General features: G+C 33.3%; 1 protein-coding gene across 2 annotated transcripts; it reads left to right on the forward strand.

Moving 5' to 3' along the window:
- The first annotated feature begins 1609 nt into the window (after positions 1-1609).
- On the forward strand, positions 1610-22455 carry LOC117125317 (putative homeodomain transcription factor 1). 2 transcript variants are annotated; one of them, XM_033271784.1, is made up of 16 exons: positions 1610-1674; positions 6636-6741; positions 6969-7025; positions 7435-7513; positions 8010-8106; positions 8677-8788; positions 9572-9696; positions 10778-11399; positions 12446-12716; positions 13426-13597; positions 14084-14273; positions 14537-14755; positions 15707-15862; positions 16956-17051; positions 18266-18391; positions 19507-22455. In XM_033271784.1, exons 2-16 carry the CDS (start codon positions 6688-6690, stop codon positions 19525-19527), a joined length of 2397 nt encoding a protein of 798 aa, XP_033127675.1. In that variant the 5' UTR covers positions 1610-1674; positions 6636-6687; the 3' UTR covers positions 19528-22455. The 2 variants fall into 2 exon arrangements, with proteins under 2 accessions (XP_033127675.1, XP_033127674.1); XM_033271783.1 differs by having other exon boundaries at positions 1622-1754.
- Positions 22456-22711: the final 256 nt, after the last annotated feature.

Genomic DNA, 22711 nt, shown 5'->3' on the forward strand with positions numbered 1-22711 from the left:
TAATACAGGTGTCCCTCTAATTAAAGTTCTTCCAATGAAAGACCACCTCCAATTAAAGACCACATTTCTGCAGCCCCAAATATATCTTTTATCTTTTCAAAAATATTTGTTCTAAAGAAAAAGCTTCTATTAAATTTTTTAAGACAATGAAAACCCTAGTCCCAAAAGTGGTCTTTAGTTGGAGGGTGACCTGTAAATTGTAATATAAAAATTAATCAATTTATTTTTCAACTTAGTGTCAGCACCACTTTAATCTACTGTACGTCATTGTTAATCAATGCAAATGTAATGTTTAAACATTGTCTGGGACTCTCTGGCGTATCGTGAGAGTGGTTGGTACAGTGGTTGCATTTTGGTCACTCAGCTTTGAGGTCAGAGGTTCAAACCTTCGCTGTGAATTTTGCTTATGTCATTGGGCTATACTGATGTTTGTCTCTCTCCAAACAAACCAGAAGTATCCCCCTGGGTGGTAGGATGATGTGCATTGAATGTATTATTAGACTTTCAGCATTAATTTGCCTCCACAACTACTGTACGAGGAATACTCCCCAGCGAATGAATTGAGATTGTCAATCAATCTATCAATCATTCCATTTGTATGACGCCATTCCAACAGCCATGCTGATATATAGAGTTTTTCTTTTATTTCTTATTATGAAGCCTCACATTAGACATCTCGATTCTTCCTTGTAGCAGACGTTCTGTCCAAATTACATATGATACTACTTTCTAATCTTTTTTCAAATATTGAAATTACAATACAGAACTTTAGTGTAATTAGCAAATACTCATGCAATTAATTCTCCAGTTACAAATTCAATATTTTCAGAAAAACTTCAAGTATTCATTAACGTATAAAGTGGAGTTTGTGATGTCACTTGAAGATAGTCTTTTTTTTTATTGTATTATCTAATAAATATAGGGCCTAGGCCTAGGCCCTAGTCCGCATTTCAATCCAATTCATTCTTCACAGTTTAGACATTAATTCTTGGGCATAACTTGTAAACACCTAGCGAAAATATCATCCACAGAGGAATAAAAACAAAATAGTAGCGTAGATCACCGATATTCTCTAATCGTAAACACAGCAAAACCTGGAATACAATTTTTAGAACTAAAACCACAAGCATCTGAATTTTCAATGTCAAACTTTTCAGGGTGTCGGCTTGGTCATAACCATTTTTGCAATGTCTCATCAGACGAAGAGTTACGTACATTATTAAAACAAGGTCAAAAAACCAGACAGGAATGAATATTATAAACCAGTTCCAATGAGCTTCATCGTTCAAACGTAATGCCACAAGAATTAGAAACAAAGAGGTGAAGAACGAAGTAAGCATCACCTTATGTAACAGCGCCATGTTTGTTTATAGGGAATCCCTATGATTCCCATCATGCTCAAAATAGTTTCTTCTTTGAGGGGGAATTTATGTATACGATTGGTCATTATATAAAAAGATATACCGTTAATAATTGTAATATCTTCCAAAAAGTTATAAATACTAATCTAAAATAATGAAGTATACATAGATGTTAATATTACAATTGTCTAGTTTATTATTAAGCCGAAAGTCCTAAGATAATGTACTTTTATAATGAATGGTATAGGCTAGGCCCAAGCCTGTACCCTAATGTCAAAGACTAGGATCTTTGTTATGTCAATGCTGTACAGAGGTAATTTTTAAAAAGGTTGGATGTTGAAAATTTAAGTGGTGGTAATGATGTAATTGCTTGGTTTATTGCGATATTGTCCTGTAAGTTGGAATTCAATATTCCGTAAATACTTTAGTTTAGGCCTAGGCCTATAAAATATTGTTATTACCTAACTAGGTAGGGGCCTAGCCTTACTTACTTAGCCTAGGCCGTAGGCTAGGCCATTTATTCGTTTGTTTGGTTGACACTCTGCTGAAAAGAAGGTGACACCCATAATGACCAGCTGCAAATATCATCACTGCGAGTCATGCGTGTCCCAGAGGAGGGGTTCTGTCTTATTAAATATGCCTAGGCTACTGCGAGACCTAGGCCTAGCTAGCCTAGGTGCGCCGGTTAGGCAAGGCATAGAGTATTAGTAGTAATGTGTCCTGTCCTACTAAACACCACACGGACCACACGATACCACACGGACCACACTGATGCAAAAAATAATTAAAATATTACCACACGAGAGTAGAAAACTGCCTAATAATCAATAAAACCAACTTTTAAAGTGATAGTTGTCGAATTATGGTAAAAATTGATCAATTTTTTTACATGTTTTGCCGCCGTGGCTCAGCAGAAGGTAATACGTTGACATTGAGTATCTCTAACGAATTGACGTCTGCAAAAACGTGTTCAACCACAACCTTTATAATAGGCATACACACACTATGTACGTTTCATCTCATCTCGAGACATTCTATGAAGGCTAACTGAACTTAAAAACTGTAAATATAAAAAAGAAAAATATAATTTGCTGTTAATATTATTAATTACTATGTTATTATACTATAGTAATTAAAACTATTTATATTGTTACTGTCACATTATTAATAATATTATAATATCATGATGCTATAGGCCTTATGTATTTAAATTATGTATATTATAAAAGTGGAGACTAATCACAAGTGACAGAAAACAAGAGTTGACGTCTTTCAGGAACAAAAATATATTTATTTCTTCTCGAAAATTTTAATCGCCCCTGCCTTCTTCTTTGTGATATTAATGAAGAAGGCTGTGTACTCGATAAAATAACAGTACTGTAATGGTTTATTGTAGCTGTACAGGGCTGTTATATATGTATAATAGGCCTATGTCAGTAAATTATAAATATACTGTGCCGTAGTTAGGCCTAAAGTGGTTCAGGAAGCAATCAACATATTTTACTACATACAATGATAATGAAGTGAGCGATCCCAAAGTAAGTAGATAATTGAGAAAATGTGTTATAAATGAAAATGTGTTTATAGAAATAAATATATTTTTGAATCTTGAATCTATTTGTTTTTATTCTACTCGTAATCCAATGGAATTTAATTCTTGACTTCTGATAAATTATTCGTCCTGAATCTATTCATATATAGTATATTTTATATTAAAGCAATCTCCTTTACTCAATTGTTGTAACACTGAATATACTTAAAAAAAAACAAAAAAACAAAAAAAACGAAACAATAATAATAACGAAATGGATTCTGAACTAACAATTTTTCTCTTCCGTGGGAGTTACACCCACCTTTATTTCAATCTTATAAATAAAATTTTCAATTTTATAATACACATATTTAAAATCTATATAAGGCCTATTACGATACTATAACAATATTAATAATAATTATGTGAAAATGATAACAATAATAAATACATTTTTTGTACATTATTATTATCATTAATAATTCAGTTCTTGAAGTTAAGTCTTCGTCTAAACTCCTTGGGGTCGTATTAGATGAAAAACTAACATTCAAAGAACATGTTAAATATGTTAGTATTAAATCTACAGTCAGCTCTTAGATGTCTGTGTCATTTAGGTTCCCTCCCACTTGATGTTAAAATCACCCTGTTTAACGGTCTCGTTCGTCCTTATTTAGAATACTGTAGTGTTGCTTGGTCTCAGACTTATAATTTCATTCTTCATCCTTTATACTGTATATTATCTTTAATAGAGGGATCAAGTTTATCAAACGCTTAAGTCCTAGAACTTCAATTCGAGAACCGCTACGAGGACTTAACTGGATGGATCTCTCCACACGGTGGCAATTACATATTATTCTTTTTATTTTTGAATGCTTCTATTCATTGGCTCCTTCTCCGGTTATCGATCTCATTTGGAAAAGAACCTCTATCACCTCTAGGGCCGGAAAGGGTTTATACAACATCTACCCCTATAAAGCTACTCGGAACTATGGTAGAAATCTTATTGGGTGTTATGGAGCTAACTATGGAACTCCCTTCCTTTCACAATTAAATGCAGTGCGGGATTGTCAATTTCTTCCTTTAAAAGGATACTTAAGCTTCATCTCCTTGATGTGACCGGTACACATAACATTGTTTGATATATTTGGTTGTTCTTGTTTGGGCGTGCTTCTTTTTTACATAATGATATATATAATTTTTTTTACATAGCTTTTAAAGGAAAATAATTAAATTTAATGATATATTTTTATACTATTTAAAAAAAACTATAAAAACATTTATTGACATTTCTTTTTTCTCTATGAATGTGCTGTTTTTGCTGTTTGCTCTGCTTTATGTCTCTTTTGTAATTTGTTTGTTGTGATGAGGACTCCTCTGAAAATCAGCTTTGCTGAGTGGGACATTTCCTCTGAAAATATTAATAAAACAAAGAAAGAAAGAAAGAATATTACTATAACATAATACAAAATGAATAATATTAACAACAAATACTATTCTCCTTTATATTATTTACAATTTTTAAGTTTATTAACCTTCATGTGTTGTGCCTTGCATATTTTTCTATCGATGAGGTACTCAAGGTCAACGCATTACCTTTTGAAGCACGGCGGCAAAACCTGTAAAAAAATAACCAAGTTTTACCATAATTCAGTCAACTATCACTTTAAAAGTTGATTTTTATTGATTTTTAGGCAGTTTTTAACTCTCATTTCGTAATATTTTAATTATTTTTGCATCCGTGTGGTCCCGTGTTGTTCCGAGTGGTTGCGTGTGGTGTCGTGTGGTGTTTAGTAGGACCCGTAATGTCTATGCCTAGCAGACTATTATTGCAGTATAGTATCGCAGATCACCGCAGTCAATCCACTCTGGAGGATGTTTGCTGTATTTTGCAGACCTGCTGTACCAAGTCTCATGCATTCAAGGTCTGTCTCATGGTCTTGCGCTTAAAAAAGGACTAAAATCTTTTGCATACATGCTTTGCCTATATTTGAAAATATATGTATACTATTTTTGACTTATGGTGCTGTTAATTAATCAAAACAAACTTGGCACACATCCAAAACGGCCCCCAGCAGGAAATTCAATCCAACTAGCAAACCATACCAAAACCAACTCCGACCAAAATTCAACATGGCCCAACCCATTTTTATATGGTTTCTCATATAATAATGGTATCTCATGTTTATAATATATAAATTTTGATGAGCATCATAGCTGTGACTGTGAAATTCCGAAAAAAAACCCTAAAAAACAATTAGATAAAACAGTACTCAGTCTCCCCCTTAACAAAGGCACACCCTAACAAACTTGTGCTGACAAAATCTCCCCCCTACAAACTCATCCCAAACAAACCGCTTCCCCCAACTATGAACAGTCGCTCCCCTACAAACTTGTCCCCCTATAAAACACGTCCCCTGTGAAACTTTCCTTTAACAAAGTCACCCACTAACAAACTCGGCGACTGTATATAGGGAAAAGTTTAGTACTTGGTACTTTGCCAGTGGGAGAGTTGGAGGGGGACTTTGTATGGTGCAAGTTTGTTGTGGGGAGACTTTGTAGGAGGCAAAGCTTTATGCAGGAGACAAAAAATTGGACAAGGTAAACAATTCTATTATGATGGATATTGCTGGAAATTGAGTTATAGGAGACTTTTTTAATACCTACATTAGCGAACTTACTTTTTTTAAAGATTGTCAGAGGAGGGTGGAAAAAACATAAAAATTGAATGTTGTTTACTTATTTAACAAAATTATTTTGTCAAAGGAGTAGAAGATACTGTACAAATAAAATGTTACTGATGTTATGTAAACAGTTTATTAATGAGATTGATAAATGCTTTAAATTTATTAATTACGGAAGAAATTTATATCTTATTTTTGAAATTTTAGGGGAGTGGAGGGCGTAATAAAAATAAATTTATTGTATATTTTTTTTAAATTTCCATTTTTCGTGTCGGAGGGTGTGCTAACTAGCCAAAAATAAAATTTGTATTTTATATGAAATCCCCATTATTGGTGCCCATAGGGTTTGCTAAACAAGGTATAAAAAGCCTTGCTCTACTGGACCATAGTAATAGTTGCATGTTTTTGACAAAGTCATTGTAAAATTATGAAGTTACACCTTACACCCTGTAGCATAGACGGTACCTATCACATAATCAATACCGCAAAGCTACAGTGTTGTTTGTTTTAGAACACAATCTGAAATCAAAACAAATATGAATTGTATTTTTAGTGTAGCATGAGTTAACATTTTTCCCCAGTTTTCTCAAGTATACATGTATAGACAATCAAATTTTATTTGACAAAAATACCACGACATATATTGGCATGACATGAATATATATGGGCATACAGTAGGTAGTAGTTATATTTTTCAAATAGAGTTGAACTTTTACTATATTGATCTGCCATGAGTGTTAGGATTATTTTACAAAACATAAATATTAATTCCAATCAAATGAGTTTAGGAGCTAGAGCTTTAAGACTGTAAATGAATATGCAAAACATAATTCTTCCATTTAATATCATATAAAATGATAAAAATCCAGCAACACAGGGAATTAAGAAAAATATACATTCAAAAAATTTAAAACATGTTACTAATCATACATAATTTCCAACAAAGTATAGTGTATGTATAAATAGATAGCAAGTGTGTTAAAAGATTAAAAGATGTTAAATTTCCAGTGTGGTAAAGTTGTGCTAATGGCTTGAATTTATTATTTGTTTTTATTTTTTAAGGAGTCTGGTATAGCATCAATAAGTCGAGATTGTTTGTTTGGTTGCTATTAGAATGGATGCATTGACTGCAGGGCTACATGATGCTATCGTTCAGTTCCAAAAGAAGGTAAGCAATAATTTTCTAACTTCATTTTGATATTATTTTAAAATTCCTGAAGTGCTATACCTGACCTCTATATACATGACTTACCTTAATATTTGCTTGTTTTGTCTCACATCTGACTGGTAGTATATAAACCAGTAGAAGCATAAACATTATTACCTGATGGTGACGTGGGACACATCGAAACATGTCGTTCATAAGCTTCATAATATATATATATTCTCTTGCAGATCGGTGCTTACGATAAAGACTTATGGGAAGAATATATGGAAGAGACAGAATTGCAGGTACTGTAATCGTTGTGTGAGCACTTCAAGACAATTATGCAACTACAAGGGTCCCAAGTGTCCCACAAGACTCGTGATGCAGAGTCTCCTGGAAATCTGGATGGCCTCCTGCACTCCCGTAACCAAGAACCTCCCAGAAAATAATCCATCTCCCGCAAATTAATTAAATCTGCATGTTTTACTACTGTATTACTCTTTATTATCATTTATCTTATGGAATTTTCGAAGTATGGAGTGAAATTGATTGGCTAATCAGCCTGCTAACAAACACTTCCTTTCATTCTTCTCTTGAAAGTCCACTAAGAATACAAAAATATCACTTCATCTAGTCCATCAACAGATCGCTCTTTATAATGATAGTGTGAAGGGTGGTTTATCCAATAAAAGTGAGCTTGCTTTGATTTGATAGGAATTTGGAAAAAATACAAATGCTCCCATGAAGTCTAGTCGTGTAAAGACAGAACTGATTGATGTAGATTTGTTTCGAGGTAAGAATTAGAATGGCCTTGAATAGAGAATATAAATGGTTCATTCCATAAAAATTCTTTTATCAATTCTTTCCTTAAACTTGGTCAAAGGAATATTTGGTCTGTTTTTTTGAAATGCAGTATTGGAAACTGTAATAGGAATATAGTATAGTGCCTTGAGACAGGTTTTTTTTTCTGTGGAAGGCACTATATAAATATATAACTATTGACCATTATATACTATATTTATATATCAGATTTGGTTAGAATGTATGATATTGTATACTATAAAGTATTGGCTTTCATAGTAAAATCAAAACATTTATTTTTTTTATCTTTGGTATGAAAAATACAAGACACTTTGCTGTGTTAGAAAATTGACTATATACTATATTTCATCTTTTATAATAGAATTTTATTTCTTTCTATCTGTACTGTATTTTAAAATATGTTGGTATAGGTGATAATCTAACAAGTTTTAACTTTATAAATACATATATTCTCCTTAATTTTTGAGGCTCAAATTTCACCAAAGCCAAGCCAGAGTATGCATGGATTGGAATCACAAGGCGTGGTATCACTCGGGTCATATTTTATCCATTCTGCTACAAATGGTATTTATCATTATTAGTTTTTATTAAAGATTCTTAAAGTTAGCATATAAAACAAAATCAAATAAATATGTAATTAAAGAAATAAAGAAATGGGAAAGCAGTAAATATTGTTGAAATATAGAATGATTGATAAATGAATGAATAATGTTATCACTATTGCATTATCATTTACAGTTATAATATATAACATATTTGAAGGAACAATTCAAACCTACTTTTTAGTGCTTTTTAATAACATATTCAATCCTTTCAATTAGGCAAAAAAAAAATACTGCTTTTTGCCCAAAATTGACTGGCCTTAAAATTTTCAGATGGCCACCTTTCATGCTTTAATTTTTTTTTATACATTCACTATTGATTGTAGCCATGTGGTTACTATTTTTACTAACCACTTTATTGGGTATGAAATGGGTATGCATATGGGATGAGTGTTGGTTCTTATTTATTCGAATTAGGCCTTTTCTTATAGTGAAACATTGTTTCCAACTAACACTAATTTCCAAATTTGATTATTGCAACACATCTGTTTTGTTCTTGCCTTATCCTGATTTTTTGTTTCTTCATTTATAGGTGGATCACCAACATTTCTTGCAGACTCTTTCTTGTCTTTTTGACCCTCTATGCTATGCAGGTCATCTCCATGGTTATATACCTTTTTGGTCTTGTATCCAATGGGAAGGAGGTATGTTGGTGATCTTATATAATATAACACCAATGATGATTATTATTTTGGAGAACATGAGGATTATGATAGTGATAATGATTTTGATTGTGATGAATGGTGACAAAGATTTAAATGATTTTGATAGTGGTTGTGAAATTGGATGAGATGATGTTAAAAGTAATTGAATAATAGTTATCATCAAAGCATTAACAATTTTAAACCCATCAAAACCAACTGGTGTATTATGTTCACAGAACTGCGGGCAAAATGTATTGGCAAAGCCAGTAGGGTTTGGTCTTTTTACCACTACATTAATATTTAGTTTTTAGTTTTTTTTTAAATGATTTAATCTATCAGTGAGAGTGGTTGATCCAGGAATTCGAAATAGAGGGGAACCATGGAGGAAGTTTCACAAACAGAGGATGTAGACCACCTCAGCCCCACCATGGTTGGGGCTGAGGTATGAAAGTTTATGATTATGGCACCTCTGGATGTCTAGAAATGGCACTCCCAGACTAAAATTTGAATGTAATTTTATTTTTTTTTAATATATTTTTTTTATAATTTTGAAAAATTATGGAGGGTAGGGACCTTGCTGGGCCCCTTTTAACTCTGCCGCTAGGTGTGATGTTTTTCTGTCAATATGGTTAACCCAGTCAATTGTATAAAAATAGAGATTATAGTCATGATAAATAATTAAGAGTTTGATTGTTAATATGATAGTAATCATGATAAAACTGGTGAGAATGAATGCTGCTAATAATTATCATATAGTTATTATTAATTATATTTATTATTTAGACTGTGCCTTTTGTGGAGGTCTTCAGTCCTGTAATTTTGATGCTAATTCTTGGCACAACTTATTGTCAGGTAGTTTCAACAAAAGTTTCAAAGATACGTCACTTACAGCGCAAGTCGTCGCGCAGGTAAGTATGCTTTTAGTAAGATGTACACATAGGTGAATCAATCATAAATATGTATATTGAGGTCATAAATATCTGTGAGCTATAGTGAGCAGTGAATTTAGATAAATATAGGTTTAATATACTCAATGTTTTATCAATGTCAATGCGATTTACTAAATTATTGTAGAACTATTTTGATCATTAATAAACCAAACACAATGGATGATAACTTACTAAGTTGTTTTAAAATTTAATAGCTCACTTTAATAATACATACACTCAGTTATTTGAAACCACTAATAAGCTAGATGTGTATAAGAGACAGCTTCAAGACAATTATGCAACCTTGTTTAAATTGGGTCCAGATCTCAATGATTTTTGCATTGAAACAAAATTATATCTTTGAATTTGCACAATTTCATTGTTATAACTATACACAACTGGCATCTTAACGTTTTCTAAACTGCACTAAATTTTGCATTATATAAATCAGATTACACACAGCCCAAACCAATGACTCAACCTCATGGATGGATACAAGTTGGCTGTTTGCAATTCATCGGACTATGTTTGGATCTTATTGGTCCATTCAAATTGTAACTGCCACAGCATTGGTCGAGAGATTTGTGCTCAGTTTGATGTATTTTTTTATGTTGGCTGTTGCAGAAAGGACATACAAGCAGGTACATATACATAAGCGATGTTGTGGTAATGCATTTAACTTTAGAGTCCCTAGTTCAACGCTTTGAGCGTACACTATACAGATGTGTATAAGAGACAGCTAATAAGCTGAATCATTTAATATTAATATACAATTACATCACATTATGTATATTATGTACAAGATGTAAGATACATCATAAATTTATTGCAAGACAAATGGTTGTGTAGAAATATACAAAATACAATTGTCAAATTAAAAATGACACAAAAAATAGTTTTTAAATCAGCAATAATAACAGCAATGCCTCATAATTATATAAAATTATTTAAAATGTATCTTTGTATATTATTAGCCTCAACAAAAATACAGTTTTATTTGACTGGCCCCTTTAAGATATATATATTATTTAAATTGATTATATTTCTTTATCTTTTATAGGAAATTCAAAATAAACTACAAGAACAGAAAAAATCAGGAAAAAAGAAATAAAAGTCAACAGAATTCAAATGCCAATTTGAATTCTTGGAGCAACTTTCCGAAGACACAAGGTTCAGCAGAAGAAACAAAACAGCGAGGCAAGACGCGAGAAGCGCTAAATGTAACTTGTCTCCGTAGAAGAATTGTTTCATTAGAAAATTCAGGCAGAAACTTACCAGACAATACAAGTGTAGAGAACTCCAAGGCAGTCAGCATCAATAAAAGTGAACCGGTCTATGTTCCAACAGGCGACGAAGATGTTAACTGTAATTCAGATGAGCTTCTTCAGTGTATGGACTCACCTATTGAATCAATGGAACCGGTTGGTGACATCATCATCTCAGATTCCATTGATGACAATTTTGAGGAATTGATTCCAAATTCATCATCATGTTCACCAGAGGTTTCATCCATAACATTTCAACCATCATCCTTGTCTAATTCATCAATAAAAGAATGCTTTTCCTACATTCCTGGTTCTGGTAAAGATGAACAAATTGAAGCTGGCAAACACAACGTTCAAGAGATTGGTCCCACAGCAATCAAAGAGGAAGATATGAAGCTAAAATCTCCTCTAACAAAAGTAAGGCAAATCATTGTTAATAGTTTGTCGCCTTAAATTTTAGCAACCATCTTAATATCTTATGTTTTTATGTAATAAAATCATGTTTTTTAAAATGTGTTTCTATTTTTGAATTTTATATAAAAAAATGCAAATTTTATGTTAGAAAAACATCCTTAAGAAATTTAGGTTGAATATACTAAGATAATAGTTGAATATAATAAGACAAGCCAAACCAGTCACTCGTCGCAAAAATCAATTTTAAGTTATTAATACAGTGTTAGAGAGTAAAATAATAGCTATAAAATGGTAAAAAATCATTCAAATCGGACATTTCCTTATGAAGCTACAAGCGTTTCAACATACAGCTGTTTAAAGAACAATATATGAGAAATCAGCCTTCGAAGTTTATGATTTCAGGCATTTCTCATGCAGGAACTATCTTCAAATCCTTAAAAAATATTGTTTTAACACTGAAAATGGGGAAAATAACAGCATAGAATGATGTATAGATATATAAAGATTAGTTTAGTGCAATAAATAGATTTTTTTAAATTTGACATTCCAGCATGTTTTGTCCATTTTCTTTGAAACACGATTTGCGACGAGTGACTGGTTTGGCTTGTCTTTGCCAAAAATTGTATATTTATTACCATAATATGCAGAAAATATTTTTTTATATAATTGTTTATGAACTACAAAGCAAACTGAGTTGATATATTTTGTCCAAATTCATCCTTCATTGAAAATGTAAACATCCTGAGCTGTCGACATTTGATTGGCTGTGATACATATCTATATTAGCGCCGCTCATTATCTGTAAATGAAAATTTGTATGTAAAGCGCTTCCAATCTTCCAGCCTTTTGAATGTATACAATCCTCTGCTTCATAGGAGTTTTCGAGTTTTGAGCACAAATGAATGGCTAGCTTGAGGTTCAAACCCCTAACCATGATGTTGAGAGCCCAAATTGCAACCACTACCCAAACCCACATTAACTTGTGAGGACCGCAAAGCAAAAATATTCTGTAAAAATATGGGTTTATTTTAATTTTTTTTAAATATCAGACACTGAACATGGGGAATGGCTTTTCAACAGCGAGCATTTCAACTGAGTCAGAAGGCGATGACCTGTGGATGGATAAAGGAGACGATGGGTCATCACCAAGTTCATCTGAAACAAGTGATTCCAGTGAGTCTGATGAAGATAGTGAGGAAGAGGAACCAGAAGGGGTTGTCAGCGGTCATCTCCCAAAACATGAGAACCCATTTTGCTCCAGTATGGCTTCCATTCCTGTACTCACTAACAATTCTTACAGTTCATCAGAGAAAGAAAAAGGTGAACACGAAAAAATAAATGAAGATTTCCTTTCTGCAGATGAATTTGTAAAGAAAATATATTTCACTTATAGGAAATCATATATAATAGAAATATATTAACTAAAGTATCATAAATAATTAGTATATAGGCCTATATATAGATGTATTTATATTTTTATTATACATAGTATATGTCTATGTTTAAATTAGGTGTCTATGCGATTTGGGCATGTATATGTTTCGGTTCTATCATGTAGTGAGACTGATCACAAGTGACAAAAACAAGGTTAACATATTTAGGGAACATAAGTATACTTATTTGTACACAAATATTTTGATCGCCATTCCAACATTCTTACAGTGTGAACTGTATAATTATGTATACAGTACATATATAATATGTAAATACATACAACATATACTTATAAATATATATTTATTTGTTTCGCAAAAAGGCATGTTGTATGACCATTTTGGAATGGAAACATACCTCTTGTCAGTTATAATATTTCTGTCTTCCATTGTATAAATTCAGATCAAAGACATAAGTTTAAATTTTAATATAATGTATTGATTATATTTATTGATATGATGCAACAGTTGTATATATATGTCACTGAGCAATTGTCCCTAAAGCAAGTTTTCATGACGATCAACCATATTGGAAGTATGATCCCGTTTATTATAATATAACATGTTTTGTTTATACATTTCAATGTTTCTTGTAGTTGGCGTTCGTTTGTTTATGGGTAACGAGTGCAAGAAGACAGAGATGACAGTAGTAGAGATCAGCTATGCAATCAACCATAAAGTAGATTCTAGTAACATCAACAAAGCCGATTACCTTCTCATCGGTTTTGTGTTTTCTGCCCTCATTGCTATCGTTCCAGTTTGTTACAGGTATTGGCCATAATAGTTTTTTATCATAAGAGAATAAGAAAGAGAAATTCCTGGGACATATTGTTAGAAGGTAGGGCATGCAAAAACAGCTCCTAGAAAGGAAAGTAAATGAAAAAAGACCTAGGGGCAGACCATGCAAGTAATGGTCTGACAACACACAAGAATGGACCTGCATGACATTTCAAGCTTTTAGCAGGATGCCTAAAGATAGAAACAAATGGAGAGACATTGCAACAATTCTCCTGGCAGGAGGCGGTACCAGATCTAATGTAACACCGAAGTGCTAACCTTAAAGTATTCCTTGCTCTAATGTGGGCATATTATATCTGTTTGACTTCCTTGTTTAAATTGGGTCCAGATCTCAATGATTTTTGCATTGAAACAAAATTATATCTTTGAATTTGCACAATTTCATTGTTATAACTATACACAACTGGCATCTTAACGTTTTCTAAACTGCACTAAATTTTGCATTATATAAATCAGATTACACACAGCCCAAACCAATGACTCAACCTCATGGATGGATACAAGTTGGCTGTTTGCAATTCATCGGACTATGTTTGGATCTTATTGGTCCATTCAAATTGTAACCGCCACAGCATTGGTCGAGAGATTTGTGCTCAGTTTGATGTATTTTTTCATGTTGGCTGTTGCAGAAAGGACATACAAGCAGGTATATAAACATAAGCGATGTTGTGGTAATGCATTTAACTTTTAGAGTCCCTAGTTCAACACTTTGAGCGTACACTATACTACAAAAAGGAATTCTTATTTCTTCATTGTTTCCAGTGGATTACAAGTTCAGTATCTCACTACAGTTCTCTCAAAAGTTTCAAGTTATAAACAAAGTCCAATATTAACAGAATCATATTAATAATACAAAATTTAATAAAAATGCAAATGACCCATTCTTTACCTTTATTATTTAAACTTTAGAGATGCCTATTTGCTAAATACTTCACCCATCTTACATCTGCAAGACGAGCGAGGAAGTCCTCACTGCCTCATTTCCGTCTTGACCGTGTCAGCAGTATTAAAGCCTGGCTTGCACTTCGCTCATTCTTGAAGAAACGAGGCCCTCAACGATCTGTAGATGTGATTGTTACATCAACATTCCTTGTCACATTACTACTCATCTCTCTTCTCTGTACAGAAGTAAGTAAAAACATTTTTACTAATAGTAGTGGATACTTGTATAGCACTGGTATCTGGCAAACCTGACGTTCATGCTCGATGCGTGGGCATATCTCGTTCAGTAACTCCTGCATCCCTAAGGGTCTCTTTTTGTCTTAACTACCCAGGAAACTGGTACCAGCTACTTCCGTCTGTCCACCACAGGGGCTGATGGACCAGCACATCACGTATCCCTGTACTCGTCTTGAATGATGTACTAGATTTTTAAAGTGCACATGAGCCAACTTGTGTACACAGAACAACTGGTGAGCATGTCACTCGAACCAGTTACGATATGGCTCTAGGTTACGGCATCCCTGCCTTTACCACTTGGCCAATCGACTCACTGCATTTTTATACTATGTTAATGACCATATTAGCTGAGCGTTGGCCGAGAGGTAATGTTCCTGCTTCTGACGCTGTAGATCCTGGTTCAAACCCGGCCAGCGTTGGGTTTTAATTGGAGTTGAATAGCTCTGCTCCTTCAGTAACCCTCACATGAGAGTTAAACAGGATAAGGGACAATGTATCCGTTACATGTCAGTACTGGCGCTGCACTGTGGCTGCGGTGGGTCCCCAGGGGCCCAGCCAAAAATTTCCAAATTCAAATTATTTGGAATTGGACAATAAAGGAAAATTTAATCTTTAATTTAATATGCGTAACAAAATAGTGAAGGTTTGCATGGTGAAGTAAAAATAATAATAATAATAAATGCTTGTGGTACACTACCAGTTTTTGTTGACAGTGTTTTAATGTTTCAATGTTGCTTCAATCATCATCTTCTGAATTATGATTCTTCTGTACCATTAAATTGAATTTTCACCATGAATTGTAATGCATGCTACCTGATGTAGTTACCTTTATTGTGCATATAGCAACATAGTACACAGACCCATTTGACAATAGAGTATCATAAATTGAATTTCCACCAGCTCCTTCATGACTCGGATAGGCTACACTCTGAGCTGCACAATTGGGAGGTGGTAATGTGGAGCTTTTGCCTCAGTGTGTATCTGCTGCGTTTTGTGACTCTAGGCTCAGAAATAAACAAGAAGTTTAGGAACAGTTCGCTTCTGTTAACAGAACAGGTAATTATTGATGCTGAATTTAAAGTTTATTATTCTGGTATTTCATATCATTGTCAATGTCTATTATTAATGGCTTGACAGATTCTTTTTGTTAATACTTATTATGAACTGCTGATTTTTGTCACACAATGTACCGTTTTCTTACATTTTTCTGATCAGCTTTTGGGTCGGAGAGGGGTGGTAACAAGACAACACCTACTAAAAAATAATATATAAATGATGCTAATTGAAAATTAGAAGCCCTTTAATTTCATCAATAAATATCTTTCATAAAATATTAGAGTAACACAATTGGTTTCTATGAAGCAGATCTCGCTGTAAAATACGGAAATCATAAAGCGCAGTCCTTGCTTTCACATTTTATTTGACATAAACATGTGGCATGCCTAAATATGGTCAATGACCATATATGAGGCATGTCGTGGCGAAATGGTTAAATTGTCGCACAGACCAGTATCGAGTAAATGAGCTATAAAATATGGGAGCTCAAAAAATTGCCTAAAAATCCAAATTTGTTTTTACTCTAGATCAGCAGTTTGATGTCTTATTAATCATGTCCCAAAGTATTAGTTCTGGAAGTGGTCAACAAATTGTTTATTTAACATTATTTTAATAGTTCATTCTATTAAACAATGTATGCACAAATAACTTTGAAAGGCAATTACTCAAAATCATGTTTATCTTGACAATAAGAGTGGGGTACTTTCACTTTCCAATAACCGAGGCTTAAAATGTCCAATTTCAATGAATGACCCCTCATATTAAAGAGGTATCTGAAAATACCAATAACTTAAATTTCAATTTTTGCTACAACTTAGCCATTTTGCCACAACATGCCTCATATAGACACATCATGACTATTGGGTATACAACAGTTTTTTGTCAAAGAAAATTTGATACTCTTGGCAGAGCTTAAGAAAGGTTTAAGCTTGGTCTCCTGTCCAGTTTTCATCCCTGCATTTTGGCTGGCCCAAATTTTCTAGTTTCTCAATAAATACCAATTTAGTTACTTTGCTAGGATACCTCCCCCATGTGGTACATGTACCACGAGGCTCACAGACACCCAGCAACCTGTGATTGTTTCTATTTTTAGATCAACCTGTACTTACGTATGGAACGCAAACCAAAAAAGAAGGATGAATTAATGCTAGCAAATAATGTACTTAAATTGGCTTCAAAGCTCCTGAAGGTAAACGTGAATTCATACATATTTTCATAATAAACAATTCAACATCCTAAGTTGATTTCACTGTATTAAGGTCTTTGGTACTTTACTATTAAAATAAATGTGATTTTATATTTAACTCAAGGCACCATGATAACAGTGGAAACATGAAGCGTTGCAGGTGTGGGCTTTTACATATGGTTCTCTTTTGCAATACAAGCTTAGAGTACAGTACTGTATATAAAATATCAAGAAGTTGCATTAATAAAATTGATAATGACTTAATTAAAAAATATGATAAAAAGCTTAATCTAAAACAAATACAGAAAACATTGTATTTTGTTATAATACATAGACACATTTAAAATCTCTAAGTAAGTTAATAAAATTAATGATAAAAGCCTTAATCAATTACTAAAAGAAACAGCTTTATTTAAGTTAGAGATTATTACATTGTGTCAATTTGCCAGGAACTGTACTGCATTAGCCTCTCTTTACCCAGGAGCATCAGGCCCTTAACCAGGATATCATAAGGAGTTACAAGAGCTCTTCCTCCTAGGCACTCCCTAGGTTGAGGGATGCTCTTGTAGGGGACATACCCCTGGGGCTGAAGCATCCTAGCATGTAAATGGTGAATTTCATCATCATTTTAATGGATTTTGATGCTATTTAGGGTACCATAAATGCTCGAATAAGCGCCGCTCTCGAATAAGCGCCGTTCTTGAATAAGCACGCTGCGCTTTAATCAAGAATATATAGTATCCATGTGTGTAATGAAACATGGTTTTAAATTCAAGTGTTAAAATGAATAAATAACACAGAGAAGATACAATCATTTCTTATAAACGTGTTTTTTTTTTACATTGATAGGACCTATGATAGGCCTACTGAACTATGGGAAATCATGAAATAGGTAACATGGAAACGGACAAGGAAATATTTTTTTTTTAGCCTCCAAAAATTTTATAAGCGCTGCGGCGCTTATTCGAGCATTTACAGTAGATTGTTTTGTTTATTATCGTTTCACTTAAAAAGGGTTCCAACCATAGAACCTTAAAAGCCTCCTCCCAGGTTTTGGCTGTGAGTGAGTATAAATATGTACCTAGTAGGTTCTCAATATTTTTTAGAATTATAATTATTATTAAATGCTATTATTTTTGTTATCACAATCATCTAATTTGTGTACATTTCAATAAGATATATTGCTTTTGACCAGCTCTATTGCTTTACTACCTTAGGAGCTTGAGAGTCCATTCAAAATATCTGGTTTGTCAATGAATCCAATCTTCTACAACATCATTCGTGTAGTGGTACTGTCAGCCTTTTCTGCAGTGCTATCAGAAGTTCTTGGTTTCAAGCTAAAGGTAAGAGACTTTTTACATTGCTTGTTCCAGAGGTTGGGAGGGACCAGGACAGTTGCGTATCTAGGAATATTAAAGAGGTGGGGCTGATGGTTGGTGGTGAAGGTGGAGCACGATGATTAAGGCGACAATTGGTCACAAAATAGGGTGATATGAGGTGACACACCCCTCTAGATATGCCTCTGGACCAGGAGGTATGTGTACCCAAATTTGGAAATATGAAATTGAAAAAGTGGATGTGGTCTTGACAACCTCATTTTTAAAAAGATCTTATATCTGCCCTTGATTTGTTCTTTGAGCTGTTAGATTTGTCTTTGAGCTGAGAAATTAGGACAGGCCTGGATTTTGTTGTTTTTATGACCCTTTTTGTTTTAAGTTACCATGTGAATGTAACTGGCATAGGCTAAGTGGTAAGGTTTGTACCACCAATCCCAGAATATTGGTTCCAAATCACTATTGCTCACACTTAGTACTTGATTAAAGTATTACATGATTGTTTCTATAGGCCTCTCCATGACTATTACAAAGTATCTTTCATGTTAATGTCAACAGTTTTTAATGATGATATTGTTGTCCTGCCCTGTCCTCCGTATTGCTCCAACACACCAGTGCAAGATAAAAATAGATTGCACTCCAGAAACTTGGCTCCAGAAATTCACCAACAGAGGTGGATAAATGGATGGATTTATTCAGTATAAACACCAAGGATAACCCATGAAAGAAGATTTATTTCCAGTGGAGTAGTACACCGGGGACAATCCCCTACTCCGAAGCGATGGGAATTGAACTGGTGAATAATAGATCGCCACAGTTTAGTGCACACACGGTGGCTACCACCAGTCTAGCTGACAGAGCTAAGCTATTTTCCGACATGTCCGTCAGGGGGTCCGAACCAAAAGGCTGACTAGAGCCTCTGTCAGATTCCCAGAATAAACACTCTTGGTAAGGTTCACAAGGAGAGGAGTTATGGCTTATTTTGGACCAAATTTTGCTTCGACACCACAATATCAGGGATTGGCCACCACTGTGCACATGTTTTTTAAAAATTATTTATAGCACTTGCAGTATAGCATTATCTACTAAAATATACGTAATTTTAAATTTTTTTTTATCTACAGCTTTGGAAGATTAAAACATGATTGCAGGTACTGATTATGATTATTCCAACAAAGAAAACAAGATGATACAGGAACATTCAACAGGGTTAGCAAACATATGTCATCTAGAGATGTGCTTACTCCATTTTTTCTATGTGCCGTTGTCCATGAAATTGATTAAAAGTGTGTTTTTTTATAATTAAGTGTACTACTTAATATTGTAGTCTAATATTAGTGTATATAATTTCCATTTTGTTGTAAAATTTTTAATGCAATTATTACTTTTAGTATCTTATTCACAATGTCTACTTTTAAAGTGCAATTTATAATATAATTATTTATGCCTAATGATGGCTTCAGAAATTTGCCAACAAGGGTGCATCCAGAGGGCCATGTAAGGCCTCCAGTCAGGGTCCATGTGGTGCAATCCTCTTACTGCAGAGATGTTAGGGTTTATGGTAACAATTTTCCGTCTGCTTAAGTGGCAGACAAGGGTTGTCCTGACCCCTAGAGGTGTCCATGGAAATTTCCCTTGACCCTTTCTTGCTCCACCACTCTTTACGTCCATTCCATTTATTTCTGCTTTAAACATTAAAATTAAAGTTGGTCATTTTTGTGTTCTAAGTTGATGTGGCTATAGATAAATCTTGCCATCCTGGTTCAAAATTTTTGTTTTTCCTTCATAATTACATTTTTGTTTACTTATAAGACTTCGTTGATTCGAAAGAGTATTACATAGATGCATTCTATAATGGGTGATGGAGTGCAAGTGCTATAGTATGTGAAGAATAACATGTTTTTAATGATTGAACCAAGGGCACTGAAATTTGAAGGCAGTCACTTTACCACAATGTCAACAGAAGCAATTATTATTATTATTATTATTATTATTATTATTATTATTTATTGTAATAATAATAATAATTACATTTTTAAAGTGGCAAGATACTTGCTTTTGGATTTGAATGACAGATTTGAAAAAAACAGGTGCAGTGACTGTGTGGCAATGGCAGTAATAAAGATCTCAGGATAATTTTTTTCACCATGCATAAAAAGGGTACAAATTGGCTTACAAAATTATGAGTTGTAACATTGCATTTTCATTTTGTTGTGCCTTTCTTCATTTTTTTTTTATGTGTTTAAATATTTTATTCATTTATGATGTGAAGTGCATAGAAGCATTTTCGAGCATTAAGCACTATACAAGTGTAACATTATTATTATTGACTGCCGCATAATTAAATAGAATACCTCATGCGCAGAAAAAATGATTCAACCTCATTGTTGTATTGTGTACAGCAATTAAATATTAGCACACCAACAAATATATGCACGCAAATATTATTTAAAAAATCATGCCCCACTGAAACTTGCGCAGATTCTATAGCTGATGGGCTTCTGTGCATATTTTCAGGTTTGCTAAAGGCAAATTGCTGCTCCTGTCAGCACACACAGTATTCCTTCTAACTCAGTGTATTTAATATTTTATTGTTTGAAATGTTGAATATTATTGATATATTTCATATATACTGATTATACAGTGAGTATGATTAAATATTACTGATTATATTAAATTATTTATTTTAAATATCGTATATAATTAAGTATTGCAACTCAACTCACAACTAATAAAAGCCCTCAGCCTCAACATTAGGTACAGTAATATAAAGTGTATGTGTGTATCTACTTAAACAGTGATTAAGTTTGCTGTTGGCAATCCTTGGCTCATGTGCCTAAATTATGAATACAAAAAATAAATAAAAATTAGGTGGATGACCTTCAGCAACCAGTGCCATGAATGAATTGGGCAGTAGGATATTAGCCAATAATCCCCGGTTTTTTCCCAAATAGAGTACTGCTTTCTTGTAACTATTAGTTTTAACTAACTGGCTAATCAAATTGCTATTTGGCTAATTATTTTCATACCGAAGTAGCCAAATTGCTAAATATTTTGTTTGGCCCGCTTAAATGCTGTTTACATGTTCAATCACCTTTTGGGACCTGAATTGTTTGAGTGGTCTCGGAGTTCAGTCAGCAATTAGAGGGTGAACTGTATTGATATGACACTGTTAATAGTATGCAGCAATACACGCTTTTGGACAATCCTTTTCCTTTTGTCTATTTGCAACATTTATTGCCTCCCGCAAGCAGGCAAGAATCTCCCGGGAAAATAACCAATCTCCCAGCAAATTCATAATATTTGTATGTTTTTACTATTATCTCCCGATGGTGCCAATGGGTAGCAACTTGCACAGCAAAGTAAAATTAAATACGTTAAGAAGGCTCATTTAACCAGATCTCCCAGATGTAACTTCTTCTTACTTGGGACTCCTGTTTATATAACAAAATTATATATATTTATTGTATACGGTTCCTGAAATTAAAACAATCGAATCATTGGCAAATCCGTTATTTTAAGAGAATTTATGTAGTTTTTTTTTTATCTGTTTATTTAGTAAAGGACATTGCACATCCAAAATCAAGGGGAAACCTTTTCTTGTTTTAGAGTTGCCACTGGTGGAAAATGAAAATTGAGTGAGGAATATACGTTTAAGATTCCACAAAAGATTATTTAAAATATGGGTAAAAAAATGTGCAGTTGCATATGTAAATAAACTAAATTATTATTGTATAAATAACGTAATAGGCCTATTCCATGCTTTACATTAGGACTATAGCTACACAAACTATGTAATACTGTATAATGTTACTTGGGCTGCCAAATCACCTAATACTCTCCAAGAATATATTGTATTAAACAAAAAATATATGCTGCCATTGAAGATGTATTGTCTGCTCAAAAACTTACCATACAGTACTTATAAATGCTCATCCCTGCCATGATATGAATGCAATAGTATTCCCCTCTTAATATGTTAATTTAAATAAGAGGTTACTTTAAACATATTTTTTAATGCCACAAATATGGCAATTAAAAAAATTTACTAAATATAATTTTTGTAAGAGTTACTTATCAGCACAGTGTATTATATTGAAGTTGTTATGGTGTTGCTGATGAAGCATATAATTTAATATCAGCATATAATTTAATTGTAATATATGTATAAAACAGTGACTGATCTTTGATCTAAAGCATAACAGTCAGTAAGAAAACCAAAGCTTTTCGATGTCGCTAGTCCTTCATCAGTTGTATACATAACGTGTGTATGTGAAAATTGGAGGCTTTGATGAGATGAATTAAATGCACACTCAAAAGAAATTTTGA

This window comes from Anneissia japonica, unplaced genomic scaffold, assembly GCF_011630105.1.
Source record: "Anneissia japonica isolate Jap-2015-1 unplaced genomic scaffold, ASM1163010v1 scaffold284991_len216595_cov187, whole genome shotgun sequence".
Lineage (NCBI taxonomy): Eukaryota > Metazoa > Echinodermata > Crinoidea > Comatulida > Comatulidae > Anneissia > Anneissia japonica.